The sequence below is a fragment of the Gymnogyps californianus genome, chromosome 1, assembly GCF_018139145.2.
Source record: "Gymnogyps californianus isolate 813 chromosome 1, ASM1813914v2, whole genome shotgun sequence".
Lineage (NCBI taxonomy): Eukaryota > Metazoa > Chordata > Aves > Accipitriformes > Cathartidae > Gymnogyps > Gymnogyps californianus.
Genome location: NC_059471.1, coordinates 206,958,925 through 206,985,393, shown reverse-complemented (window position 1 = coordinate 206,985,393; position 26,469 = coordinate 206,958,925). Strand labels below are relative to the sequence as shown.

Genomic DNA, 26,469 nt, shown 5'->3' with positions numbered 1-26,469 from the left:
ATGGGCAGTGGAGCCAGTTCTGAGAGCAAGGAGTCGGCCAGGAGATCCAGAGAACTGGAAAAGAAACTCCAGGCAGATGCAGAGCGGGAAGCCAGGACAGTGAAACTACTACTGTTGGGTAAATAGAATAAAAATTGCTCATAATGCTTTTCCATTGAGGGGTTATTTTGCTCTGGAATTACATTTCAGTACAGTGAATTTCCCACCTCTCACTGTTTTATTTGAAGAAGACAATCCTGTAATACCTCCACAAATTGTTTTCTGGTTGTGGACACTCGTGAAGTCACAAGAACGGGCTGGAAATGGCCATATCACTGCATGTATTCAATTTTAAATATTATAAATCCTTGATCTTGAAAAGATTTGAGAAATGAGAACCTACTGTTAGAATAAATGTTATGATGCTTACTTACACAGAATGTAGCACAGACATTTTTTTTTCGTAGATCTATATGCATTCATTTGCAGGAGGATTAAGTGAGATAACTGGTTACATAGAAAATCCACAGGTGCCACAAGGTATTGATATTGCTTATTTTCCAAACTGTTGCACTTCATTTTTTACAGAAGCAGAAAGTGACTTAGAAGGGCTTTTTTCGATTTATAAAAATGATATTGTGGAGAGTGGAATGGAAGGTAATGAAATGAGATGAATACAGATGAATGTTCTCAGACTACTACTTCTAATCCACACTATGATCAATTTATTAAGAGCCAGCAGGTGTAATGGCAAAAGAAAAATGATCTTTTTTCTTGATACAGCTTTATTCTTCTCTCTTTTTTTCCACGGTAATGCGCAGCCTACAAGAAATGTCCAAGAGCACAATAACACTGCCACCCTCTTAATATTTTTCTTCTAACAGTATGATGCCTGTTATGAAAGTTTACACTGACTTCTCCAAATGAATAGAAAAACAGTCTTTGATCATTGAAATGTTTCTATTTTTTCCTTCATTGTAACTGCAATGCTTACAAATGCTTTTAAACTGACATTTATTCAGACTTAGCTAGATCCCTTGGATAAAGTAAATCGGCTTAACTCTGTTGTTTTGTATCTTATGCAAAAAGTCTATTTATACCTGTTGAGAATCTAACTATTATTATTAATAAAGAAATAAGAGAAAAACACAACCATGAAGATTTCTCAAATAATAATAGGAAAGTAGTAGTTTGATACACTTTATGTACCATCAGTATTCAGATTGCGGTTTACAAAGCTTTTCAGTCCAGTGGAGAATATGAAGATTTTCTGTGCCACATTAATACAAAATATTGCTCTTACTGAGGCACGCTTGAGTTGGTCAAAAACCAGAATTATATTTTCATTTAAACTTTCATAAAGTTTCAGTACTTTCTGTATAGTCTTACAAAAAGGAATTGGCATATCAAGTTAGAACCAGGGTCCATCTAGTCCAGCATCCTGTCTGACCTTATCCAACACTGATCCATGAAGAAGATGTAAGAAATCCTTTAAGAGGAATTTATAGGATAAAGAGGAATTTATAAGATAAAGAGGAATTTATAAGATAAGGAGTCTGATGATATATTTTGATCTTCAAGCTTTCATGCTTTGGCAGTAGTACTGGAGTCTGTCCTACACCAGGACACAAACTAAATTACCCCTCCCAGAACATATGTATGTATTTAGTATTAAGGACTTTAGTTTTAAATGTTTCCTGATGTATATAATCTGTATAAGTCTTCTTCTGACACTATTAATATCAGTCTCAAGATACCTGTAGTAAAATACTTTGAGATTAATTGCAAGCTATGTGAAAAAGTCTTCTATTATTTCATTCATTTCAAATCTGAACATATTTCAGTTTCACCAACTATACAAGCACTCTTTTCATGAGACAAGATGATCATCAGAATCCGACATACTTTTGCTGAAGTCTTCTTTATGGAATATATTTCTACAATATCTTCCTTTATTCATGTCACACATGATAAAGATTCAAAATTTGTCAGTGGGTAACGTTTTGGAAGGTTTTTTCTCCTGGGGAACTGTTACAACAGATCACAAGGACTTGGTAGAAAACATGTTGGAGAGAGAAAAAAAAGATTATAGACTTAACAGCTTGAATTTTCTTGTTCTTAAAAAAGCAAAAGGTGAATAAAATGTCAGTCTGTTTTGAGCCTATTGCACAGCTAGAGTGAAAGTGTCTCTTGAACACCTGGAATCACAGCTGCTGAAGCAGTGTGTATAAGGGGCACCAGATAGCCCCTTCCATAGTCAACCAGTGAAATGGCCAGATAGGAGAGGATTAAATCTACTGTGTTCAGATCTGTACCTGTTACCTTTCCATACCTCTGAGGTGATATCAGATATGATTCAAATTTTACACTTCGTAAATCAAGGGCAGCTCGATTCAAGCCAACCAGCCTAGTCCTACTCTAGTCCTAGGTTTCTGTTCATTCAGACCATATGTTGCCTCTATATTACAGACCAGATGTCACTATTGTTTCTTTTGCAGTAGGCAGATTGATATGGAATCATACTGGAAAATACTCAGAAAAAAATGGATATGTATATCATAAGTTTTTCAGTGTGATCTTACCCTTAAAATGTCAAAAAAAAAGTATTCTGACCATTTTCCAAGAGGATTATTTAATATCTAGTCTGGTCTCTCTGCGTCCTCCAATAGGTCCCTTTACAAAAAAGAAATCATATCCAGAAAACAAAGACACCACATTAGTTTAGGTTAAGTTCCATTATCTGGGCAAACATGTTATCTGTGTTGACGTGATAATTTAGTTTATATGACATGCACATAAAAACTGCACATATAAACTGGGGGAGGGGGAAAATTATGCCACTTTCTGATGTTCCTCACGAGTTGTCCAGGAGCCAGGAGGGTTCAGTCCACTCTGTTAGATGTTCCTATGTTGTCAAGGCCATCTCACCCCCCACCACCTTGTCTGCAAATCTAGCCTCTACATGTTTATACTTCAAAAAAAATCAGATTGTTTTACAAGTCTGGAACAAACTCCAAGGTGAAAGTTTTATTTCCTTTGTATCAGGGCCATATCTTGCCTACCACATCACACAGAGTTAATGTACTTTGTAGGAGGCCAGCTTGCAATTTATTCGTGTGCAAAGTACAGTGCACATTTCAAACGTGGCCAACACAGCTGATGCTCACAGTGATGTTTCACAGAAGTAAGAACTTAGCTTCAGTTTAAATAATCATTAAAACTTTGAACTTATTTATTTTCAAAGTATTATTCCATGGTCTCATTGTCTACAGTTTTCAGTGGCAGGACAAAATTCACCCTCATTTGAGCTGGTCATCCTCAGCTCACTTTACTGAGAAATACTCACTTTTAGGGCACAACTCACCCACTTTAATTTAAACATTTGCTTCAGGGTGACAAAAATGGAAGGCGTTCGTTTGTTTGTTTGTTTGTTTTAGTTTTAGTAGCAAATATTTTTCTCCACTGACTATAAGAGGTCCCTGATAAGCAGTCTGAATGCAGAAGGTCATAGTATAGACATTGAAAACCAGTTAAATGGATCAGTTACAGTAGTACTGAAGTCAGGCTTAAGTTCCTGTTACTAACACCTGCGCTGGAAGCAAAGACTTTGAGCACAAAGACAGCCCAATAATCCTATGGATTGGAATACACTGACTTTCTTTTTTGGGGGGTGGGGCAGCATTTAAGGACCTTATTCCCTCAAGAGGGTTAGATCTTAGATCTTTTCTCTAGCTTCTTTCTGTCATGGAGATAGTTTTTTGAGTCTGGTAAGAGGACCAGGAAGATATACTTTCCAGTCTAGTTCACAGTTTCCAGAGCTCTGAATGGCACAGACAAGGCTCAGAGGTGTGAAACTGTTTCTGATTTTCATTTGAAGTTTTCCTTTTCCTGCTTTTTGCTGCTTTATGGCATCATCAGTGGCTTTTGTGACAGGTTTCAAACAAAATATTCAGGCAGGAGGGTTTTTTTATTTTCTTACCTTTACTTCTGGAAGCTTTCCTAAATCAAACCTTTACTTCCACATAAATAATAACTGTAAAGAGATAATAGTTCTTGATCTGAGACACAAAAGCAGCTTAATACATAAAAAGAACTTTCTTCAATGGCTCAGCAGATGCTAATCATGAAAGGGGCTTGTACTCTCCCCAGTTTCCACAACTATTCAAACAAATTCTGCTTAGAAAAACAGTAACATCAAGTTACAGCTGAGTTCCTGGGTTCTGTTCTCCTTTGAATTTGAGAGATTCTCACCAGCTTTCAAGGCACCTCAAGTTTTTTCTCTATTATTTCTGCTCTGTCTGTATGCCTTGGTGGCCTGCAGGGAAGAGGTTAGGCAGTCCCAGAGCAGCGGGGCGATTCATGTCAGGCTGCTGGGGAACGGCTCCTTTGCAGCTCGGTGCCTGCAGCCACGCTGCACGGCACTTCTTCTTGAGTCTCCTCTGCAGCCCCAGTGTGCCCAGAAACATAATGGGCTTGGGACGTGGGGGTGTGCAGTTTGAAACATCCAAAGCAAGAAGAGAGGCAGGTAACAGTCTGCCAGAGTGCTGCGTGTACAGCACCTCGCTGAAGGTGGATGTGGCATGCCCTGGGGCATGGTGAATGTGATCTCTGGGAAGAAGTGTGGGAGCAAACATCCATCAGCCTTACTGGTAGCGGGGACATCTTTCAGCTCCCAGGAGCGGGGACAGAGTGTCAGGCATTGACTGAGATTTCTGTGCCTTTATTTTCTGTGCCTTTATCCATGTCAAGGAAACTCGGCATCCAGATAGAGACAGAGAAATCAGAGGTAAATTTGAAAAAGCTAGAAGATCTTAAATATGTGAAATGCAAAATACGGGCTATGGCATATTATCACTGGTCCCTATCAGGCTGAGCTATAAATCTTCACAGTGGCAGAGAGTTTTCAAAAGCCAATTAAACTTTCCAAGCTTTAGGACAGGACTAAGTTTGGCCTAAGTTCTCGTCTTTTATTCAGAAAACCTGGGCTTGATTATAATTGACCTTCTCACTGCCTCCTAAAGAGAAGCTGCCTTCAGGTCCCCGTGCAGTCACGTAAGGGCCATCACGATGCACTCTTGCTGGTGTTTCTGTGAGTGGAAGGCTACTGCGGTGGGTGGAAACGCAGCCCTGGCCCTGCTCTCCTGCCCTGGGGCCCTGGCCAGAGGAGCAGGCTGCACAGGAGGGGAAAGGAAGAAAGGAAGCAGGTGCAAAGTAAATTGTTTCTGACCCATTTCCTGGAGTGCAAACGCTGCTATGACTCACACAATACTCCAGAGTGAAGCCAAAGTCTGATAGTCATCTGTTGTTTAGATAAAGGCATTACTGGATCATAAATTAGAGATGAACAGAGGTAGAAAAATGCACCCAAAAGATATAAATTATGCCTTCCACTCCATTTTAACTTTGCTTTTCAGATCTGGAAGAGAGGTTCATTTCTATATTATGTTTCCTGGCATCTTTCCATGAGGTGAATGTATAAATTCTCAGCACAGCCTGCTCTCTTCCCTACAAAAAGTGTAGCAAACGCCACCTTGCTGACAGGGCTTCACCAAGTTCTTCAGAAGGCCATTGAAGGGATAATAAATGATCTACATTTGCATGCAAAAAATTTGCATTTTTTCCAAACTGTGGCAGATGGCAGCATCAGCCCATTTTGCATGGGCTTGTTTTTCTCTCTCACTTTCTGCCGTTCACATCATGGGTTTTAGAAAATGCTTTGCGTATGGTTTGCTGTCTGTTGCGATTCATTTGAGTAAATTAATCCCTGTCATTTAAATGTGATTACCTTTACAAAATCTGTTTGGAAAGTCTGTAATCAGTTTGTTCCATTCACTGAGAAGCCCTCAGTTAAAATAGCTATGCCCCAGATTTCCTCTTTCGTCAGAAGTATTTGACACCGTCCAGTCAGGTAAATGATAATCTGCAAAGAGAAAAGCAGTGATGAATCCTGTCCCATGGATTCACAGCCAAAGTTAAGTCCTCTCTTCAGGCGCTTTCAAAATCCAGCTCTTCTTTGGCAGTTCTTGACAAGCCTCATCACTCTCACTGACAGAAGATGACAGTCACTCGCACTGATTTCCAATGGAGAAGGTTTGCATTGTGATTACTCACTTTCCATAAGAAGGGCAAATTAATCGTACGTAATCTGACCAAACCTATGCCCTAGTTCTGCAAGTGGCTGTGCAAGCAAACGCCTGTACATCCCTGCCAGCTATGGGGATTTCCTGCAGAATCATTCCCAAGCTGGATCTGTTGCATTGCTCTGCAGGTTTCCCACTTCCAGCCACACTACTTCATAGCAGAAGACCACGGGGCAGGGAACAAAACACGAGTGTCAAGACATTTGCTCATATGCTGCCTCTGCATCATGAGCTGGACCACATGCAAGTCTCCATGCCCTGTTTTTCCAGTTGCTCAAAGAGGCTGGCTAAAGAGCACGGAACTGGCTGGTTTGGCTTACAAAAGGTCATGATACACATTAAATGAGCAGCTACAAATCACGTAAGAAATGGGACACTGTCAGAAGCTGTGGTTTGTTCATGTCTTTCTGCCCATCTGCCAGGGATGAAATCAAAATATGACCCATATTTTATTTCCTTGGTAATTAAAGAGTCTATATTTTTCTCTTAATTGATTGAATGTTCCTTTCTTTTCAGATGTCCCTTTCCTTTTCAGAATTAATACTTTTACCAAGATTTCATTCTTTTTAAGTCTGAATGAACACTAGGGAGGGTTACAGGTAGTACAATGTGGATCTAAAACATCTGTATGTCTCTTCATAGATACAAAATCCTATGTTCCAGAGAGTTATTTTTAATTCTTGCTACTTATTCATATATCAATCACATCTTCTCAACATTCCCCTTCTGCAGGTGCTGGAGAGTCAGGAAAGAGCACTATTGTAAAGCAAATGAAGTAAGTATATGAATATTCATATCCGTTGTTGAATTTGGTATTTGTAGTATAAGCTATCTAGCTAATGTCTTATTACAATATTTATGCTTATTTGAATCATTAAAATCAAGTTCTCATTCAACCACATAAAGAAAAACACAAAGTGACTAAGAGACACAGCTGGATTGGTAATCAAATCTGTCTGATCAAATCATGCACTCCTTACTGAAGACCAGGGAAGCTTCTTCATTGGCTTTGGTAGGAGTTACAGTACTGTAGTGAGAACATGAACGTATAAGACAACCAGCCATGGCAGATCCACCTAGCCTAGTACCCATCTCCTGCAGTAGCTAATGAAGGATGTTTTCAGAAGATCATCAGACCAGACAAGCAAACACACAGTAATACTTGCGCTGGATACCTTGACAGTATCTGATGATCTGTGACTCAGGCAGGATCCTGAACCAGAGACGGTATCACTGTGTTTAATAGCCCTCAATTAATTCATGCCTATATTTCTCCTGAATCTTTTTTGAACCAATGTAAACTAATAACATCCACAATATTCTATGGCAGGTAGTTCCACAGTTTAATTACATGTGATGTGAATCATCTCCCGTTGTTCAATTTTAATTTGGTCCCTATTAATTTCATTTGATTTCACTGGATTGCAAGAGAAAATACTGAAGTATTCACGTTGTATAATAGCGCAAAGTTTTTTGTTTTTTTTTTTCCCCAAACTGGGCTCTGTAGATCATTCTTGTCTCCACAGTCTTGTTCCAGCTCCTGCCAGTGGTCAGAAAGATTGCTCTCAGGTCTCCCACAGGCTAGGTGAGAACATTTTTAGCCACCAGCCTACACAGTGAGCAGCTGCTGCCCACCATCTAGCATGGGTAGGAACTGCTTTTAGGAAGGAAAGTATTACCGCAAAAAGTTTTCAAACAATAATCAATCTGGGAAAAAACAGGCTGTACAAGCTCAAATGCAGAAATCCCTGTTCAAATTCGGACTGAATATCTGTTAGGAATAAATAAATCTACTGCAACAATACTTGTAGATGTTTGTTCAAAGTGCACATGGTGCCACACAGATTGAGGTCAGCAGCTTTATTTCCTGGCTTCAGAGGAAGGTCAAATTTGTGTGCCTGTGTCCCCATTTACAATTTACTATCACAATTTTTTCACATATAGTAAAACAGGCTAAAACTAAATTCATTCATGTTATTGTTTTAAGGGTAGCCAAAATACTAATCATGTATCTGGTTTAAATAGATAACCCACCTGAGTTCCAGAGATCACACTTACACAGGCAGCAAAAGTCCTCCTTAACTGTGTAACCTGTTAAGATATTGCTGTTGTATCTAGTCTTATTTTCACAGACAGTGTCCAGGTCTGCTCCCTACACCTGTCCAAATAAAGAAAAAAATTACGCAGGCATTGTAACTGTTTAGACATGACCCCACTTTGTAAGCACCAATCTCTTCCAGTGTAAAAATCAGACTGTTTGACGAAATCAGCAATATTATTCCAAATTTAAGTTCTTCTATTTCATATCTTCACCAACCCATTTTAAAGAGTGAAGTAAAAAATGTTATGTCATAAGAGCAATTTTCTACTATTTAAGCAGCTCATTTTGTAGTAAGACAGATTCAGAACCATCCATCAAATATTTTGCTAACTTTTTTGTTCCAGTTAAATGGTGGATAATTTTATTTCTGTTTTGAGTTCCAATCAGGAGACCCTCCCTATTCAGCAAACCATTGAAATGTCTTGTGCTGAAAGCTTCCCCAGGTAGAAGCAGATTAAAGATGCTCCTCTGAATTGAGCACTTTAAGAAGGCTGATAACCCTTAACAGCATCGAGGAGGGGACAGAAAGCTGCAAAGCTGAGAGTTATCTTTAGAGCTCTATGCATTTATGAGCTGTCAACCTGATCACAAATATGAATTATTTTACAAGAAAACTGTTCAGGAAAATTATCATTTTTCATATAAATTGTCATCTTTCTGTCACAACCAAGGTCTTTTTTTTTAAAAAGGGAAATTTTTCAGAAAAAAACCCGATTTCAGTTATTGATTTTTTCAGTGAAGCATAACATTTTCTAGAGAAGACTGATAGCTGCTTACAAAAGAAGTAATTTTGCTGAAAATACAATTTTCCACCAAAATCAGGGTAATTCTACTCCTATTAATATAATTTTCTAATTCATAAACCTCATTCTTTCCAGACTGAAGATTTCAATCAAACTTAAATGCTTCCTCTAAGCTTTGCACAATATCTTCTGATGCTCAAAATATAGATACGCTGCAAGGCCCTAAGAAGGCTAGGATGGTTATGAAGGATAACTAAAAAGGAAAAAAAAAAAAGCTTCTCTGGAGCTCAGTGCTTCTGACTAGATAATTTCCAATGTGTGATCTAACTTTTTTAAAACCAAGTTCAGTATTTCTGTGCTGTACTCTAAGTTAGCAGCACAAACCTACTATAAATAATTCAGCGAATGAGAAGCAGGGAACATAATATTTGGTAACTCATCATGCCTGTTGATATTGAATCAACTCCACCTATCTGGTGAGAAGCCCTCCTTGCGTGAAAAAAACCAGGAGACTAACATTTTTCCTCCAATAGAAACATAATTTAGATATTATGACTGGTAGCCTAACACCTCATGCCTTCAGCATCCTGCATTTATTTTTTAAAGGTTGTTTATTTTTTCAAGGAGGATCGGGGAACAAAATTTTCCATTGGCTAAAATGCTCCTTCTGGCCATACAAGATGTCAGCCTGTTTTACAACCCTTCCTTAAGAATGACAGATCTTTAATAAAAGCAGCAAAATTCTGCTGAATTACTACTGATTTAACAGGCTGGCTAACATACCTTCTGCCACAGGACATAAATATATTATTTTTAAAAAAGCCAACACCAAAGCAAAACAAAAAAAAAAGAAAAGCCTCAAGCAAAACCAAGTTTTCTTTCTGTAATTACAGAATCTAGTTTTATTTCAGAATCTTATATTTTCTTCCTTCCTTTGTTCTTCAGAGGGAAAGCATGAAAATATAAAACAGCCATTTGTGGACTGTGTTAGGGCCTTTCCTTCTCTCTCATCCCAGATTTTTGCAGCCACAGGCAAAACACCCGTCTTCCCCAGAAATCCTGTTATGGCCACCGCTGTGAGACACATGAAGTAGTTAAACCAAGTTCATGTACTTCATGGGGTTTCAGTTTCTATATATTTCATTCCTTTATTTATAGAAAAGCTGCTGCTTTCACAGGTAGTAAGGGTAAGAGTGAGAAGAATATGCTTAAGTACTAGTGCAAGGTTCAACATTGATGGCAGCTGAAATTATTTCCTGTTAACGGTGATCCGACCCATTAAAGGAGGCCGCCTACACCAGTGGGGAGCTCTGGGCTCTGTGGTGCTTCGCAGACAGGACGTTGCTCAGGCCATCCCCAAGCAGCAATGCAGATTATCCAGTGCACTATCATGGAGTTACATTAGACTCCACGAAGTGAATAAGCCTCTCCTCTGAACAATTCTTATTATTTCATTCAAATCACTGTGTTGACACAGGGCTACATGGATATTTCAGAGGATGGCAAAAAAAGGTTCACTAGTATACCAGACTCCGTAACACAGCTCCCCTTTTTCTTTCTCCCAAGTTCAATAGGATTCCTTTGAATCTTGCAGATTCGCTTGAATTCATGGTGAAAACAGCATTCAAAAAACCAAAGCTTCAAAACAGAGTTTATAGATTTGCCTGGTCTAGAAGTGATTGGGGAAACATTTAGAGAACCCTTTTTTCCTACAGATGCTATTCCTACAGACACAAGAATGCAACTTTTGAATTTTCTGACATCCATAAGTCAGAGAGATGTTAAGACACATTCAGTTGTGATCTGGGTTTTGTGCGTGTGTGTGTGAGTGAATTATTTGCTGACAGGGCTGACTTCTGCCCTTGAAGGGAAAGTCTCGCCGAGACACACCTATACTCATTCTGGGCTAACCTGTCAGATCCTTTCACATCATCCCTTTCTGCTTGTATAGCTCTGTCCAGACTGTATCTCTGGCAAGAGACAGGGAAAAAAAAACAAACCACAAACCCCAGAAATTATTTATTTAATAACCTGGCATTCATCTCTGAACAACTGAGGTGAGGAAGAATAAGAGTCTTGGTTCCAGCAGCAGCCAAGGCAGTTTGGTGTCTGTTCATTGAGAGTACACTAGACCAAAACGAGTGAAGTTTTCATCCTTTTTCACAACTCATGGAAAAAGATGTCTCTGAGTCATGATATAATCTGCACACTGATCTTGGAGAACTTTAACCACATCCCATTCTCCAGTCAAGGAGGATTATGAAATTATAATCCCTCTGTCAGAATTAGATTAATTGAAGTTGACTGCTAAGGTACTTTGTCCTCTGGAATACAGGCCAAATCCTCTGGAGCAGTATGTATGTCCCCAAAGCCTGTAGATAATAACAGTAACACCTTTCAATAACTAGAAATTGTAACTGATGTACAAAGAAATATTAAAGATTTTTTTGTTGTTTTCTTGAGGAAGTACCTCACAGTGTAGAAATACTTTTTGCAATAATTTTTCTACTCTAGGTAACATTCTGGATAAAAATGAGAATGATTAAACAAGTAATGTGACAGCCCATGACTAACATTGTAGATATCAATAATAAAAGATTTGGGATCTAAGTATAGCCATGCATCTTGCCCTGTATCCACAGGAATGGGCCTGGGTCTTGTTCTGGATTCATACGTTATCTTATGTTGACCCACAAGGCAAAAAACCAATACCTATTCACTCAGACTGGGAAGTCAAAACCTAGCCTCATAAATTCAACCTCACATAGTTGCAGGAACTGCTGTTTACCTGTTCCAGCAGAATAGGCAGATCAACCATTGATAAATGCTTTTCCAAGGGCCAGATGGATTCAGTTCTTTCTCACGCTGACCACAAAAGCATCTGATCCAACTTTTCATTACTTTTTTTTTAATGCATCCCATAAACCTTTTGTTTTCTATTTTTGCACCAGGATCATCCATAAACATGGTTTCACCTACCAGGAACGCATGGAGTTCAGACCTGTCATTTACAGTAACACAGTGCAGTCTATCCTGTCTATCGTGAAAGCAATGACTAAGTTAGGAATCAGTTATGAAAACCCAGCTAGAATTGTGAGTATGACGTCCTTTCTCTTGAAATTGGCATTAGAATACAATTTTTTGTAATATAATAGTAGAAACTAGTAGAACAAAGAAGGTTCAGTATTTGCTTTATGACAGGGGAAGCTAAGTACTGCTTGAGTTATGTGTGACAAGATGTCCTTACTTATTTTTATTTTCTCAAGACTGGTGCCTGAGGTCCAACCTTTGCATAAGCTGCCATTTAGTTTGTTACAAAAGAAATGTTCAACTTGCAAAGACATAAGAAAATTTAAAAAAAGAACCTTTTCTTAGCTGCTTAGTCACTTATTTATTGCTATTGGGAAATGTAATAAATATTTCCCTTTTATGAACAAACCTTGGGGCTCAGCCATGTAAGGAAGGGTCATCTAGACATGTTGGGAATATTTCAGTTTGGCATTGCTCCTGGAGCAGAGACCTCCCCGTTGTACAGAAGCAGCACCGGCGCATTGGCACCGCAGAGAAGTGGAGTCTGACCTTCCTGACGCAGTTAGCAATCCTATGCGCTCGTGCACAGAGGAAAAGCCACAGCAAGAAGACCTACTATCTTCTGGCAATCACACTGAGTTTTCAGGGACAGAAGTAAAGGAAAAACACATGCTGTTCTTCTCAGTGCAATCATTTAGTTTATTGCCTGTAATTCAGACCTTGCTGAGAATTTCTCAAAGGCCTGTCAGAATATCAGCTGGTTCCAGTTTTGGCAAATTCTGCCTATTCTCTAGAGGTTTATCTTAGAAGGAATTAGATCTGCTTATCTGAAAGAGCCTTTCTCTTTCCAGAAATTACAATGACATGTGGTACTTTGACCTAAAAAATGATAAACAAATGCTTCAGAGGTTACTAAAACTCATACAGTCATTTGACAAAATAGAAACTAAATGTTTTCTTCCTGTATTCTTTTAAGGGTCCGTGAATGCAGGTCATTCAAACAAACACAACGGTGCCCAAAAGCAGCACACAGAAAATAGGCCCACGTGAATATGCTGCAACTTGGCCCGTCTCCTCAGTTGTGACAGACACGTGTACTGCATAAGGACCCATCTACCAGTCTGCATGGCCTAATGCTGCTGAACCTTGCAGCACCTAGCCACAGGTCCTGGCTCAGCCTCTAAGATCCACTACGTGGTCCAGACTCCGTTTGCCATCTGTAATTGAGATACGTTCTGCCTGAGCCCCGGTACTTCAGCCTCTTTTCTCAGCCCTGCCAAACTTTCTGAGAGGTTTATACGTGTTCACTCACCATCTATCATCTATGCCAGTTTCGTAGACATTATTTTCAAGGGACTTCACAGCCTGGGGAACTGGGAACTGAAAATTTTTGTTAAATAGCCCAGTTCATTTCTTAGCACTATATAAAACCAAATGCAGAAAATACAGCTTTTGTAACTTTATCACCTGTAGCACAGTAAGCCCACTCTTACTGTCATTGGCAGAATAGGCCTCTAGGAATACAGTTGAATACACCTGTATAAAATATTTGCAGTCCTTGCCTTCTTTTCCCCCACAACCACATAAGAGCAACCTGGATGTGAGTTTTAAAGAAAATAGAAATTTTGGTCACATTTATTTGAATCACCACTAAACATTGCCCTTTCTTCCAAAAACAAACTTAGCTTACATTTTCTGTAAAATCATAAGCCATTTATAAGCTTGAGTTGTTTTGATATAAGCTTTGATTTCAGCTCGACTTTGTTCTTGCTGTGTTCTAGTCCGGATTTAGCTGCTTGAAGTCATCTAGCCCAAAGACTGGGCTTATCTTGGGCCTGAAAGCAATGGGTTTATCCGTGTTCCAGGACTGCCCGCAAATACCTCTTAGTGGTCCTGAAAGTGCCTCAGCACGTAATTTTGAATAACATCTGTTCTGGGGAGAGAGGTATTTTTTTCTTCCTAAAGTACCATTGCAATCTGGTTTCAACATGAAAATTATCTGAAGGCTGTCTAAATGCCAGAGAGGAACAAAACATTATATAAATCAGGGTTATGATAAACTCTGTCTGCCACTATCTTCCTTTTTTACGTAAGCATCAAAATCCACAGTTGCCACCTTTTGCATAATAATCAGTGAACATTTACCGTAGACCTGGAGGCTCCGAGCTCAAGGCTTCTCCTTGTAGGCTATTCAACCAACAAATTCAACATTGTAGGAGGATAGCTATAATGATTAAATGATATGTGATATCTTGAAGGGGAGAACATTCCAGCTCTTATCTTGAAGCTGAACAAGTGTGCGCCCTGGAGAGCAGCCCTGGAGACAAATGAGGGGCACACACGAGAAAGCATGACTCAGTTCTGCTGATCCCAGCATTGAGCGAGACAATGGGGGTGTAAATGGAGCCGCTGTTGTTTAATGTAGAAGGGCAATTGTACAGCTATCCTCCTTCCTCCTTCACATGAAGGCAATTCTCTAGCGGTTATTCCCCCCTTTTTTTCCTTTTTCTCCATGCTAACTCAATTTCTCCAATATTTTAGAAAACCTGCAGTGTTTTATTTTTGATCAGTCTCTGACTTTTAGAAAGTTTCCATAAACTGCAATTTCTATTGAAACATAAAAATATAGTACATTCCTAAAATAAAATTGTTACAAATTACTGTGAAGATGTTTTCTATTTTTGAATAAAACATACTCCCTGCCAAAACAGTGTCTGTCAGAATCCATTTATACTTTTGCAACTATTGACTGCCAGACACTTCAGTTGTCTACTTATACGGCTAGGAAGGAATTATATTCTATAATTATCCACTGCTGCGACAGTGTATCAAGTGGCCCTATTTTAATCATGCTCTTTATTTACAGTACATTCCTAAGCTGTTAACCACTGAAAAGAAATATTTTTAATGTAATAGATTACTTGAAGTCTTTTTGGATTGACTGCAAAAGGAAGAAATTACAGAATGATACATTTAAAATATTTGGGATTTTATTCAGTTACAGGTTTCTTCTTCCCCAAATAAAAAAAACATACAAGAAATGTATTCACTAGTTATATTCACTTTGCCACATTTCTCACTGTGGCCTAAAGCTAGAAATTTTTTCTTCCACGTACATTCAAAAATTTATTAGCTATATATTTCTGCTTTGATGTAGTTATAATATGTTTAAGCTTTAAATATCCTTTTTAATTTAGTTTTTGATACCCCACTACTCTCTCTTACAATAAAAGCCAAGTTGGACCCTTTGTGAACACCTATGGTAAGATGAAACTGAGCCCTTGTATGACCAAAACAAAACAATAAAAAGAAGAAAACTCTGTGTATCACAATTTAAGTCTAACCTTGTGTCATGGTTTAACCCCAGCCAGCAACTCAGCACCACGCAGCCGCTTCCCCCTCCCCCCTCCCAGTGGGGTGGGGAGGAGGAAAAAAAAAGTAAAACTCATGGGCTGAGATACAAACAGTTTAAAATAAAACAAAATACACTACTAACTAAGAATAATAATAATATAATAATAATAATTGTAATGAAAAGGAATGTTAAAAAAAAAAAAAAGAAATAACACCCAAGAAAAGACAAGTGATGCACAATGCAATTGCTCACCACCCGCTGACTGATGCCTGAGCAGCGATCCACCCCTCCCGGCCAACTCCCCCCAGTTGGGGAGTTCCATACTGGGAACATGACGTTCCATGGTATGGAATATCCCTTTGGCTAGTTCGGGTCAGCTGTCCTGGCTGTTTGGCTCCCTCCCAGCCAAAACCAGGACACCTTGGCACTAACTAAAGGGAAGTGAGCTTGTAAAAGGATGCTTACACGCACAGGCAAGTACAGCTACCTGGAAAAATTGGTGAAAATGAGAAATTTTGCCCCTGTAACTCATTGTAAACCAAGCACGTCTTCAAGGAGGTGGAGGGGCACAGTGTGCTTGCACAATATTTACTGAAATCTCTCTTTAGGAAGATGAAACGAAGCTGTGTGCCATGGCAACAACTCTGGAGGATGGCGACATGTCTTCTGAATTGGTTGAACTCATCAAACAATTGTGGAGCGACGGCGGGACCCAGGCCTGCTTCGCAAGGGCAGCGGAGTACCAGCTCAGTGACTCGGCAGCCTAGTAGGTGACACCAGCTGCAGGTGCTGAACAGCTGGCTATTACCGTAACGGACAGCGTAGGAAGGCTTGCGACAAGAACTCTTCTTCATGTGCAGAATAGCCTACGAAAATTATTGCTCATTAATCTGAAAAAGAATGAGGTTTTTTGCTAATGTTTATAATATATTAGAAATGTTTAACTGAAGGAAACAAGTGAAAACAAGAAACAACTTGTTTCTTTCAGTTTGTCTAAACTGTAAAAAAAAAGGTCTATTCTCTTTCTAGGTAATTCTAAGATTGACAAAATGAGGGAAAAGGTGAAAAGAAACTGCTTAGATTTTACCTAGTGTTGTACTTTGAATGTATACATTTCAAGCTGCTAAACATGAGTCTGGAGAAAACTATAAAAACTTTCCTCTAAACTAATCTGGCTGCACGGACGGGTGTTCCCTGGGCCATCGCCGTCTCAGCATCCAGCTGGTCTTGGCCAGTGGTGCTGCAGCCGCTCTCCAACCTGATGACCCCAGTTCCTTTCCTGCAGCCTGGGAGGTGGCAGGGAGATAAGCAGGGGACTAGGGCTGCTCAGCTCCGACTCCACGAAGGGCCAGCATTCAGCTGGGGTACATCTCCGAGCTTAGATGCAGTCAGTAAGCTTCGACTTTTCAGGAGTCCCTGGTTTAGTTGCTTCTACAGCTGTTCTTGCAGGCTACAGCGGTCCTGCTCTGCTGTTTTCTCCCTAAGCTCATACAAGACCGAGAAGGGAGGTGTCACCCGGGTCGGAGTTCTCCTAGAGTGCGTAAGTCTGACTCTAGACCTGGGGCAGAGGGTTGTTCCAGCTGAGGTCGTCTTCCAAGGTCTGCAGGTGGAGGTTTCTCTGCTCCTGCAGCTCCTCCTGCAGGCTGAGGGCACCTGCGGGGTGAGACCTCACAAGGTGCTGGGTCCCCCTTCTACTCGGCAGGGAAAGGTGCGATCGGAGGCTGGGCCAGGAGCCAGCCAAACTGAAGGCAGTAACAGCTCACTAACTGTAGATAGTAGAAGGGATATACCATGAAAATATTAAAAACTCTTCTTTTCTTTATATCTTCAAGAGTGAAGACCTTTCTGCAAGCTACCAAAACAAAGAAAATACTGCCTGTGTTGATTTGTGCCTGATTTGGCAGTATTTTATGGCAGCCTTGTATTTCTATAGGAATAGTACAGAGCAATCTTTTGTTTCCTGACATATCCTTTCTGACAGGCCACACTGCAGTTCCCAGCACTAAAAGCCTGTAATAAGTCAGTCATCATAACTAAAAGGAAAAACACTTCTTGAAATTAAAAAAAAAAAAAAACACAAAACAAAAAAAACCCAAACCCTAATGCAGAAAAAAAAAATATATTACCTGTGTACCAGCTAACGTTCTAGTGTGTACACTATGCCTGGCAGATTAGGTTTTGTTGCCTAAAAAGAAGATAGGATAGTCTAAAGTAATTCCCTCTCAGTGTTATGGGCTGTGTCATGTTTTAACCTTCAATAGGTTTCAGTATTTAAGGGAGCTAGTACAGACTGTACAGGAGCCAATAATCATTATTTATTGCTGGAGTTACATTAAAAACAACAATGATATGTTTTTCATCTGCTTGAACACTTCTGAAAATCCTGCTAATCCTCTGTCTTCATCTTTCGGTACCTGATGCTTCCGAAAATCTAGCCTTTGGCTCTGAACCATTAAAATCAACTTAATTTTTGCCCTTGCTGCCGAGGTTCTCATGATCAGTTCAAAACCAGCTAGAGTCAATCAACCATCTAATGCTACATTTCAATTTCTTTCAAAACCAAAACCCTGTTTCTCAGCTCCTGTAAATCAGCTCCTACACAGAGTATTGACTTACACTGTGTAGACTGTGACTTTCTGAGGTTATCTTCTCTGAGTCTTTTCATTATTAATTCATGCTAATGAAGTTTGATCACTACCTTTCCTCTGTGTGTTTTAATTGAAAAAAATGAGATCTTCTGAATAATAGAAAATCCCCTGTATGTCAAATTTGGCTGGAATTTCTTCCTTAGACTCACCTGGAATTAATCCTGTTTTAAGACAGAGTGATGGGTAAGGAAGGGGCAAAATCAGGATTACAAATTGTGACCTTAAATGTCATTTTATAGCTACCAGTAGTACACGGTGCTTATTGCTTGCTCAGTCATTTGCCTCTCAGGGTAGGATCCATGTCACCTAATTCAAGCCAAGGAAAGATCAGGCATTTAGACAGACCTACTGTTTGCATTCCCTTTTTTGCCAGTGGAGAGCCAGCCTGCAGAGTGTCCCCTTGAAGCTGCCTACAGCTCTAGGAAGAATCTGAAGAAGCCTCTCTTGCTCCATTAACTAGATAATTAACTTGGTCTAACTTTTTATACAATTACAATTGGCTGTGTTGGATTAAATTCAGGTATTTGTGACTAACAACTATCAGATCTTTGTAATGTATTCTATATACAAGTGTTTATTTTAGTGCTTACAAGCGTTATAAATTGCTAAATGTCTTTTGTTTCTGCCTTCCACGAAGGTGAGCGGAGATGAGTTTGCCTCAGGCCTTACTCAGAGAACCAGAGCTATATTGCTTTTTTTTTAAGAACAAATTGTTTCCTGGACTCAAATAATGGGCAAACATTGAATTACTCAGATCATCTTCAGCACTCCTTGCTGAGTGGATTCAGTCTATTCAACTTAAAATAAGAAAATCCCATTTCCAAGCATTACTTACAAATCTCCATATAGAAGATTCTAGCTTCTTAAAAATTTATTTTGTTGTATTTTTTTTTTTTTTTTACTTACAGATGTATTAAATATTGCAGACAAGGATGATGAGCTGTGAGGTTTGTTTTGGCAGTTGTCTGGTTAAACTGAACAGCAGAACTTTATGGTGGGCAGACTTTGTGTTAGAGAAGAAAAAAAGAAAGGCATGAAGCCTAATAAACATTAGAGAGACCATGCTTTGTTTGTCAGAGACAAGAGGCTACAAATGGAAAGGTGCCAACTGGGACACCGAAAGCTTGAAAATGCTTCAACTATTGTGTGTGGTTTCCTCCTTTTGGCTTTGTTCTTTATTTGAATATTAGTAGTTAAAAGGTAGGAGGCTACCCAGACATCACCTCTTCTTTTCCTTTTGTCAATTCATAACCTCTTTACACAGATTCCTAGACCAGCCAGTAGGATTCATAGGCTCTGTCCGGCCATTTCAAGAAAGCTGCATGCCCCTGGAAGAGACAGGAGAAGGGTTGGTGGTAGGACAAGAACAGGCTTCAAAGATCTGGTTTCATGCAGATTTCATCTCTGTATGCCAGACATAAAACCAGATAATCCACTCTTTTCCAGAGGGTTGTGAGAATTCTAACCTAGGGGGTCCTCAGCTTCATTGAAGCTTCTGGTTTTGATTACAAAATATATTTTTCTTAAATTATCATGTACCTTCCTCTTGTAAACTGATAGGTCTGCAGGGAAAACAGCCCCTAAATGTGAATTCCTCCAAAATATTACGCCCTCCCTTTCACTTAGGAAGGAAGATACTGTTACAACAGGTCTGATGATAGGCTGCCATAACTTCTAGTCAATCTGCTTCTGAAAAACGCTTGTGGTTCTTCCCCTGTGATGGCAATTCCCACTTGCTGAAAGCAAATGGACAAAAGCCCTTTCCTGACAAGGTGGGTTTTTAGCATCCCTGAGGAAAATCAGGATTTTCCTCAACTGAATTTCTCAGAAAGATGTTTATTATATACAACTAAATTACACTTCTACATACAAGGAAAAAAAAGAAGAAAAAAAGAAAGGCTCTGGATTATGGATCTACGTTGTATAAAAACCAACAGTATTGTATTTAAACGTGTAATTTACATAAAATATTCAAAAGCAACTCAATCTGAAGTGATTATGTAATGTTCATTTCACCTTTTGAATTCACCAATCACCATTTCTTTTTACTCTCCTTAGTTACCTCAACGATTTGGATAGGCTAGCAATGCCGGACTACGTGCCAAGTGAACAAGATGTTTTGCACTCCCGAGTAAAAACAACTGGGATTATAGAGACTCAGTTTTCTTTCAAGGATTTGAACTTCAGGTATGAAAGACGTATTTGACAGTTTTCTGTGGTTTTATCTTTCTTAAGTATTTTTCTTCAAAGGTATCGACCTATTATAATACTGGTAATCCCATTGTGATATCCTTGAATCCACTCTTATTTAATATTTTGAAACAGCCAAAAAAGCAAGATATTTTAGCACCAGTACTCCAAATTTAAGCATATAATGGACCATTATTAAGAGATCTCAGAATATCAGGTTCTAAAAGGACATTTTTACATATGTAAGTGTCTAAAAAGCATTATTTGTATCCTGCCATTTGAATAATTATTTGTGACATTTATGAAATTTGCCTACCTAAATGTCCTTAACAGCATGCAAAATATTCGATGACTGCTAATTTGCATGCACTCTCGACCTTTCACTCTCTTCTTTTGAGAACAGAAATAACTGTTCTTAACACTGGAATGCATTACAGTTGGCAAAAAAATAATAGTTTCTGTCCCATGGGAAATTTCAGTATTAGCGTGCATGCCTTCCTGCTCATTTAAGATGAAAAGCAAAATGTTCAGAAAAAAATCTTGAAAATAATGTCTCTGAGAAATTTGACTGAAAATAATTGAGCCTTTCAGATACTCAAGATTTCTTTATGCTTGGTGAACCAATTAAAAACATCTAATTCCACATGAAAATGTATTTGAATGAATTATGATAGTTTCAGTGTTCTATAATGCTTTTCTCTATGGACTGAACTCCATTTAATTCTTAATTTAAAGGCTGGGGTGCATATTGAGGAATGTAGTCTAAACAAGAAACTGTCTGTAGAGATAGACAGATGTATAAAGCACCAGGATTATAACTTTTACATTTTTCATTGGGGTTCTTTTTTTCTCCTCATGTGGCAATTAAACATCCCCCAAACCATCTACGCTACCACACAGATGCTTTGACACAACAGAGATTACATATACAAAATAAGATTCTGAAGTAGATGCCCTACAAATAAATTATTATCACCTATTAGTACACTGATCACTTGTGAAAATTCAGCACTTACCCACAAACGCTATGGTGCAATGTCATAGACATCATCTCCTTTTTGTCTGATTAACGTATTTCCAGACAGCTTTGTACACTGGAAATCTGAGCACCTTCAGTTACAATCATAGTTTATGTAAGAAATAAAATCAGGATGGAGAAAGAAATCATCAGAATGCAAACCCGCTTTGACATGAATGCTACCAGTCCCGGTATCAGAATATCAGAATTAATGTCTAGGTCCAACTGAAATGCAGCACAACTGAGAATTAAGTTACCTGAGTGTCTGTAAACAAGAGGAAGGCTCCTAGTGCCACCACAAACACAAAAAACACTGGGTTTAGCCTCTCTGCTATCCATCACAGCAGTGTTACGTGAGTAAACTCATTGGTGGCTTTAGGCACTTGAGTAATATGAGGTAAAATCACTACAAAATAGTCTGAGGGTTTTGAGCTGCTATAGGGATGCAGAGCAGCTATAAATCCATCTTAACCAGTCAGTTCCTGCTACTTTACATTGCCAGAGCAATGCAAAACAGCTGGGGGATCCGGATGACTCTGCACTTAGTTTGATAAGTACCATAGAAACATCTATAAAGAGAGGAACACTTCCACATTCAGAGTGAGGTTTGGTTGATGTACTTAAATGAGGCTTGGGGTCACACGCCATACATGGATAAAAAGAAAACATGAACAGATGCCTCATTCACTAAACACTTGTCCCTCTTCTGAACTGAATGAGGCAGAAAACATTTTGTATCTGTGCAGTAAAAGTCTAAATCCCAGTACTGCTCCAGGGAACTGAATTACAGTTGAACAAACAACATCTCTTGTTATTTGCTACCTTCTTAGTGCTTATGTTGCTGGTTTAGTGTAATTTAGCTTTCTTGTGCTCTTCAATCTATTTCACTAATGTTGACTTTGATTTCCAGAGCTCAGAACATACTTAAATATTTTTAAAGGAAGGTCTGATCTTCATAGGTCCCCTCCTGCTGTCTTTTCGATTGATGTGCTAGAAGAGTTTGACTGAAATCAGGCAAGCTTTATTTTAGTCTTCAGGTCTCACTATATGTACCATTAGGACAAATGAATACACGGCTAGTCCCATATTTGTAGCTAAGTTTTCCAAGAGCAATGCTGGGAAAATATAGAGCTTTCAAGACTAACTTTGACTGTCTTGGTAAAAGAAAAAGATCATCTCAGAAATACATTTTCTACCACTCACAGAGGGACTTCAGTTTTACATGTGCATGTGTTAAGTTCTGGGCTGACATGAGAAGAGCTAAGCAAACTAAGGTTAGTACAACAGAAACTGCCCATAAGCATTGCCTCTGGCCTTGATCTTGTCCTGTTCTAACTGACTTCTCATGAATATTCACAGGGCCATATGCTAAAAGCTTGCATGAAGTGAATATAGATTCATATGATTATGTATGCTTGCGAAACTTTACTGCAGACTAAATTTTGAAGCTTTTTTCCCTCCCCATAACCCTGATTTCAGAGTTACATACCACAAACCAAGGAAGACATGTAATGGCAGGTGACTCTTGGGCACTAATCACAGCCAAAAGTCAAGATGCTTTATTCATGCTGACCTCACTCTTCAGTAGGCATACTGAACTCCGTGAAGATATGCTTGGAAGAATGCCATTACTGTTATCAAAATCTTGCTCCACAACAGCTTCCTGATTTCCTAATAATTCACATTTATAGACACCCAATGATCAGACAAAGAGATTAAATGTACTAGAAAAAAAATAATTTTCTCTAATTACTCCTCAGCTGCAGAAACAGTTAATCACGAGCATTGGGAAGGGTTTCATTTCTTCTAAGCAGGATGAAAAATGATAAACAATAACCTTTGTTCCATTAGCTGCATTGCTGATGGTGAAGAAAACAGAGGATCAATATACTGCAAAAAATGGTGTTTCGGTAATAAATTATTCTTGCTCTGTTTATTACTGACATGATTTTTTTCATACTGAATCCCAATATTTTCATTGCTATAAAAATCGAGTTGTGTTTAATTTTTGGATACTGCAGGAGATACATCCAGAGAGTAAGATCTGATGCATTTTCTTGAAGGAAGGGATAATGCAACAGGGGATTAGGTTTTACAGTTTTAAGTTCAACAACAGGCATCACAGGGAAAAGTCATCATGCACATAAGGAAACAGAAAAAGTAAGGGTAGGATAAATTTGATTTTTTACATGTTTTTTCTCCTTCCTAATGCACTTGAAAAATGTTCAAGTTTGGCACCTTTTATGTCAGAAAAAATGTGAAAAGAAAGCCCTATCCCTTATCACTGAAGAACTGCAAATGTAAGTGGGAATTTTGAAAGCTAGTGCTAAGCAGAACAACAGTAGCTTTAACGACAGCTCCATCTCAGTTGGGCCCTAACTAGGGCCCTAACTAGGTCCCAGCTAGGTATGCTCAGTTGGCTTCGGACCCCATATAAAGAGTCCATAAAAAGTTCATATGACTCTACCCAAAGGTAGTAATTTCTGGCAAAGTCTGAAGGAAATTAATGCAGAGGAGGACAGCCCTACATTTCCCTCTCTACAAATGAAGGGATTCCTGCTCCCCATGAATTGCTGCTTATAGAGCAACTAATGAGATTGATAGGGCAGAGACCCCCCACACACAAACGCATGCTGAGGTTATACAGCTAGCTAAGTGATAGCACCAGGGCAAGGAATAGATGACTACATATAGATCTACATCAGCCAATTAAACATAACCAGTGGGCCAACCCGTGACCGGCTTCCACTCGTATGCCTTATTGATCAATGTGTCAGTTCACTACAAGCAAAACTATGAAGTAACAAATGACTGTGGATTTGAGGGTCTTTTGTCAATGTTTCACGGATTAACTCTGTCCTGAATAAATCCTTGCCTGCAGGGCTTAGTCCTGCACTGAGCTCCTATGCAGAGCCCCACTTCCTCAACACGAAGTGCCACCTGAAAGTACTGAATGTATTATTTCCTATATGCAAGTATTTAAGCCTTTACATTTCATTTTATGCCCACTACAAAGCTGTAAACAATACATAGTACTCCTTGACCTGTTGGGATAGAAACAGACCAATACTTGGAAAAGCTGGGTATTTGATTGTCATTCATCTCCAGTTGCACTCTGCACATTAACAGCGTGACTACGTCCTTATTAGTTAGTGCTTTACATTGTACATGTGTTATTCTTTCTCCAAAGGATGTTTGATGTGGGTGGACAGCGATCAGAGAGAAAAAAGTGGATTCATTGCTTTGAGGGAGTTACTTGCATCATATTCTGTGCTGCACTCAGTGCCTATGACATGGTTCTGGTGGAAGATAAAGAAGTGGTGAGTCAGAAGAGACAACCCTTTTTGCTGCTAAGTTTTAATGTACTCTCTGATCACATATCAGAACTGTTCCTGTTCCCTGATAACCATTTAAAGGCTATTATGCTGTATCGGTTCTTGCCAGTAAAGAACATTACAGTAAAAATGACATATGGGGATGAGATTTGTCAGTCTCTCATGTTTACCTTTTGCATCTCAACAGAACAGAATGCATGAAAGCCTTCAGCTGTTCAACAGCATCTGCAACCACAAGTGCTTTGCAGCCACTTCCATTGTGCTGTTTCTAAACAAAAAAGACCTCTTTCAAGAGAAAATAAAAAAAGTTCATCTGAATATCTGCTTTCCTGAGTATAATGGTAAGTTTGGGGTTTTCAGAAGAAAATACATTCAAATGATTAGTGTAGGCCATGCATTAAAGACTGAGACTTTGACTCAGGTCATCTATATGTAACCATTTAAATACTAAGCATCTTATCTAAGCACCTAGCCTTTCTCTCAAAAGAATGGTATGGGACAGAGATGGCCAGAATCCAATTCATCTCACCTACTCATCATGCTTATCCTCGGGTGGGGTCATCTTTCTCTGGAGATGCTTATTTCTCTCCATTGGCGGTAGAGGAAGCTGAGAGAACTAGAAGTTTCAGATGGCTGAAGTGTGGTGTGATGAACCCAGCCAATATTTCAGTACAAGTCAGTGGCTTATCACTCACACACACCATAACTGAATCCAAGTTTTTTGTCCCTGTTTTGAAAACCCATTCCATAAAGGAAGTCTGCCTCTTTTTGTATGCCACAGTAGTGTCTACTGGAAATAAAAAACAGCAGCTGTTCCCAGCTGATGCAGGAGAATATATGAGGCTATGTCAGAAAGTGCCAGAGAAAAAACAAAATCTGTCGGTATTTTAGTATTAACCTAATGTATTTGGGATAGGGAGTGTCCAGAATGAAGCATACTCAAAGCAGTATTATTATGAGAAGATGGGTCCTGTGCACTTCCTGAAAACCAGCTCCTTCACTCCCTTTCTCAGGACACATCAACACAGCAACCCAAAATTGCTCAGTGCTTCACTGGGATAATCGAACATTCTGTGCTAGACTCAGTGGGGCTACGCCACCTTACACTGCCTGAGGCTTCAGGCAGGACGGGAGGCAGCAAGGGCTCTCAGCAGCAGCCTGCCTCCAGGAGTCTCATCCTGCCCCAGACCGACAGCGCGTCCGCGGTACCGGCGTTCACACCTGCTGTTGTTCTAAAGGAGTACGACCGAAGGGCAGAAAAGCTGCGTGAAGAAATTGTGACCGACTCTATGAGCATCTGAATTTTCCCCTTTTCCTTCTTCATTTCTTTATCTCTTCATTTTTGTATTTCCCACCAGTTTTGCCTGCTATCTACCTGATTCCCTTTGAATTTATGCTCCTTCCTTTTTTCTTCTGTTTCTCTCACTTTCTGCTCTCTCTCTAAGGTCCTTAACTGTTTCACACCGACTTACTCAGGAGCCTTAACTGTTTCACACTGACTTACTCAGGAGCATTGCACTTCAGAAATGAGGACTTCTGGTTAGGCATTGAAGTTTAAATTTAGGTGGGCAGCTTAGATACAAAATTTTCATACCTAATGCATGAAGTTAATTCCCTTTAGAAAAAAAATAAAAGAAAGAAAGAAAAAAACAGAAAAAAAGAAGTCCTGTTTCTTAGCAGCTGTGAGGAAGTACCAGTTGAAATGTGTCTTCTCTTTCTTTTACTGCTCTCTCCACTAGGACTAAATACATTTGAAGATGCTGGAAATTACATCAAGAAACAATTTCTAGACTTGAACATAAGGAAAGAAGATAAAGAGATATATTCTCACTTGACATGTGCCACGGACACCCAGAATGTCAAGTTTGTATTTGATGCAGTCACGGACATAATAATCAAAGAAAATCTGAAAGACTGTGGGCTTTTCTAG

General features: G+C 39.2%; 1 protein-coding gene across 1 annotated transcript; it reads left to right on the top strand.

The window, feature by feature from the left end:
* On the top strand, positions 1 to 26,469 carry GNAT3 (G protein subunit alpha transducin 3). Its single transcript, XM_050915249.1, has 8 exons — positions 1 to 118; positions 6,852 to 6,894; positions 11,915 to 12,056; positions 15,957 to 16,114; positions 20,055 to 20,183; positions 24,395 to 24,524; positions 24,727 to 24,880; positions 26,279 to 26,469. Exons 1-8 carry the CDS (start codon positions 1 to 3, stop codon positions 26,467 to 26,469), a joined length of 1,065 nt encoding a protein of 354 aa, XP_050771206.1.

Bases quoted from the DNA above. Each gene is read 5' to 3' on its own strand.
- GNAT3 (XM_050915249.1), top strand. From the start codon at position 1: ATGGGCAGTGGAGCCAGTTCTGAGAGCAAGGAGTCGGCCAGGAGATCC. The intron at 119-6,851 runs GTAAATAGAATA...CCCCTTCTGCAG, and splicing joins AGTGAAACTACTACTGTTGG to GTGCTGGAGAGTCAGGAAAG. The intron at 24,881-26,278 runs GTAAGTTTGGGG...TCTCTCCACTAG, and splicing joins CTGCTTTCCTGAGTATAATG to GACTAAATACATTTGAAGAT.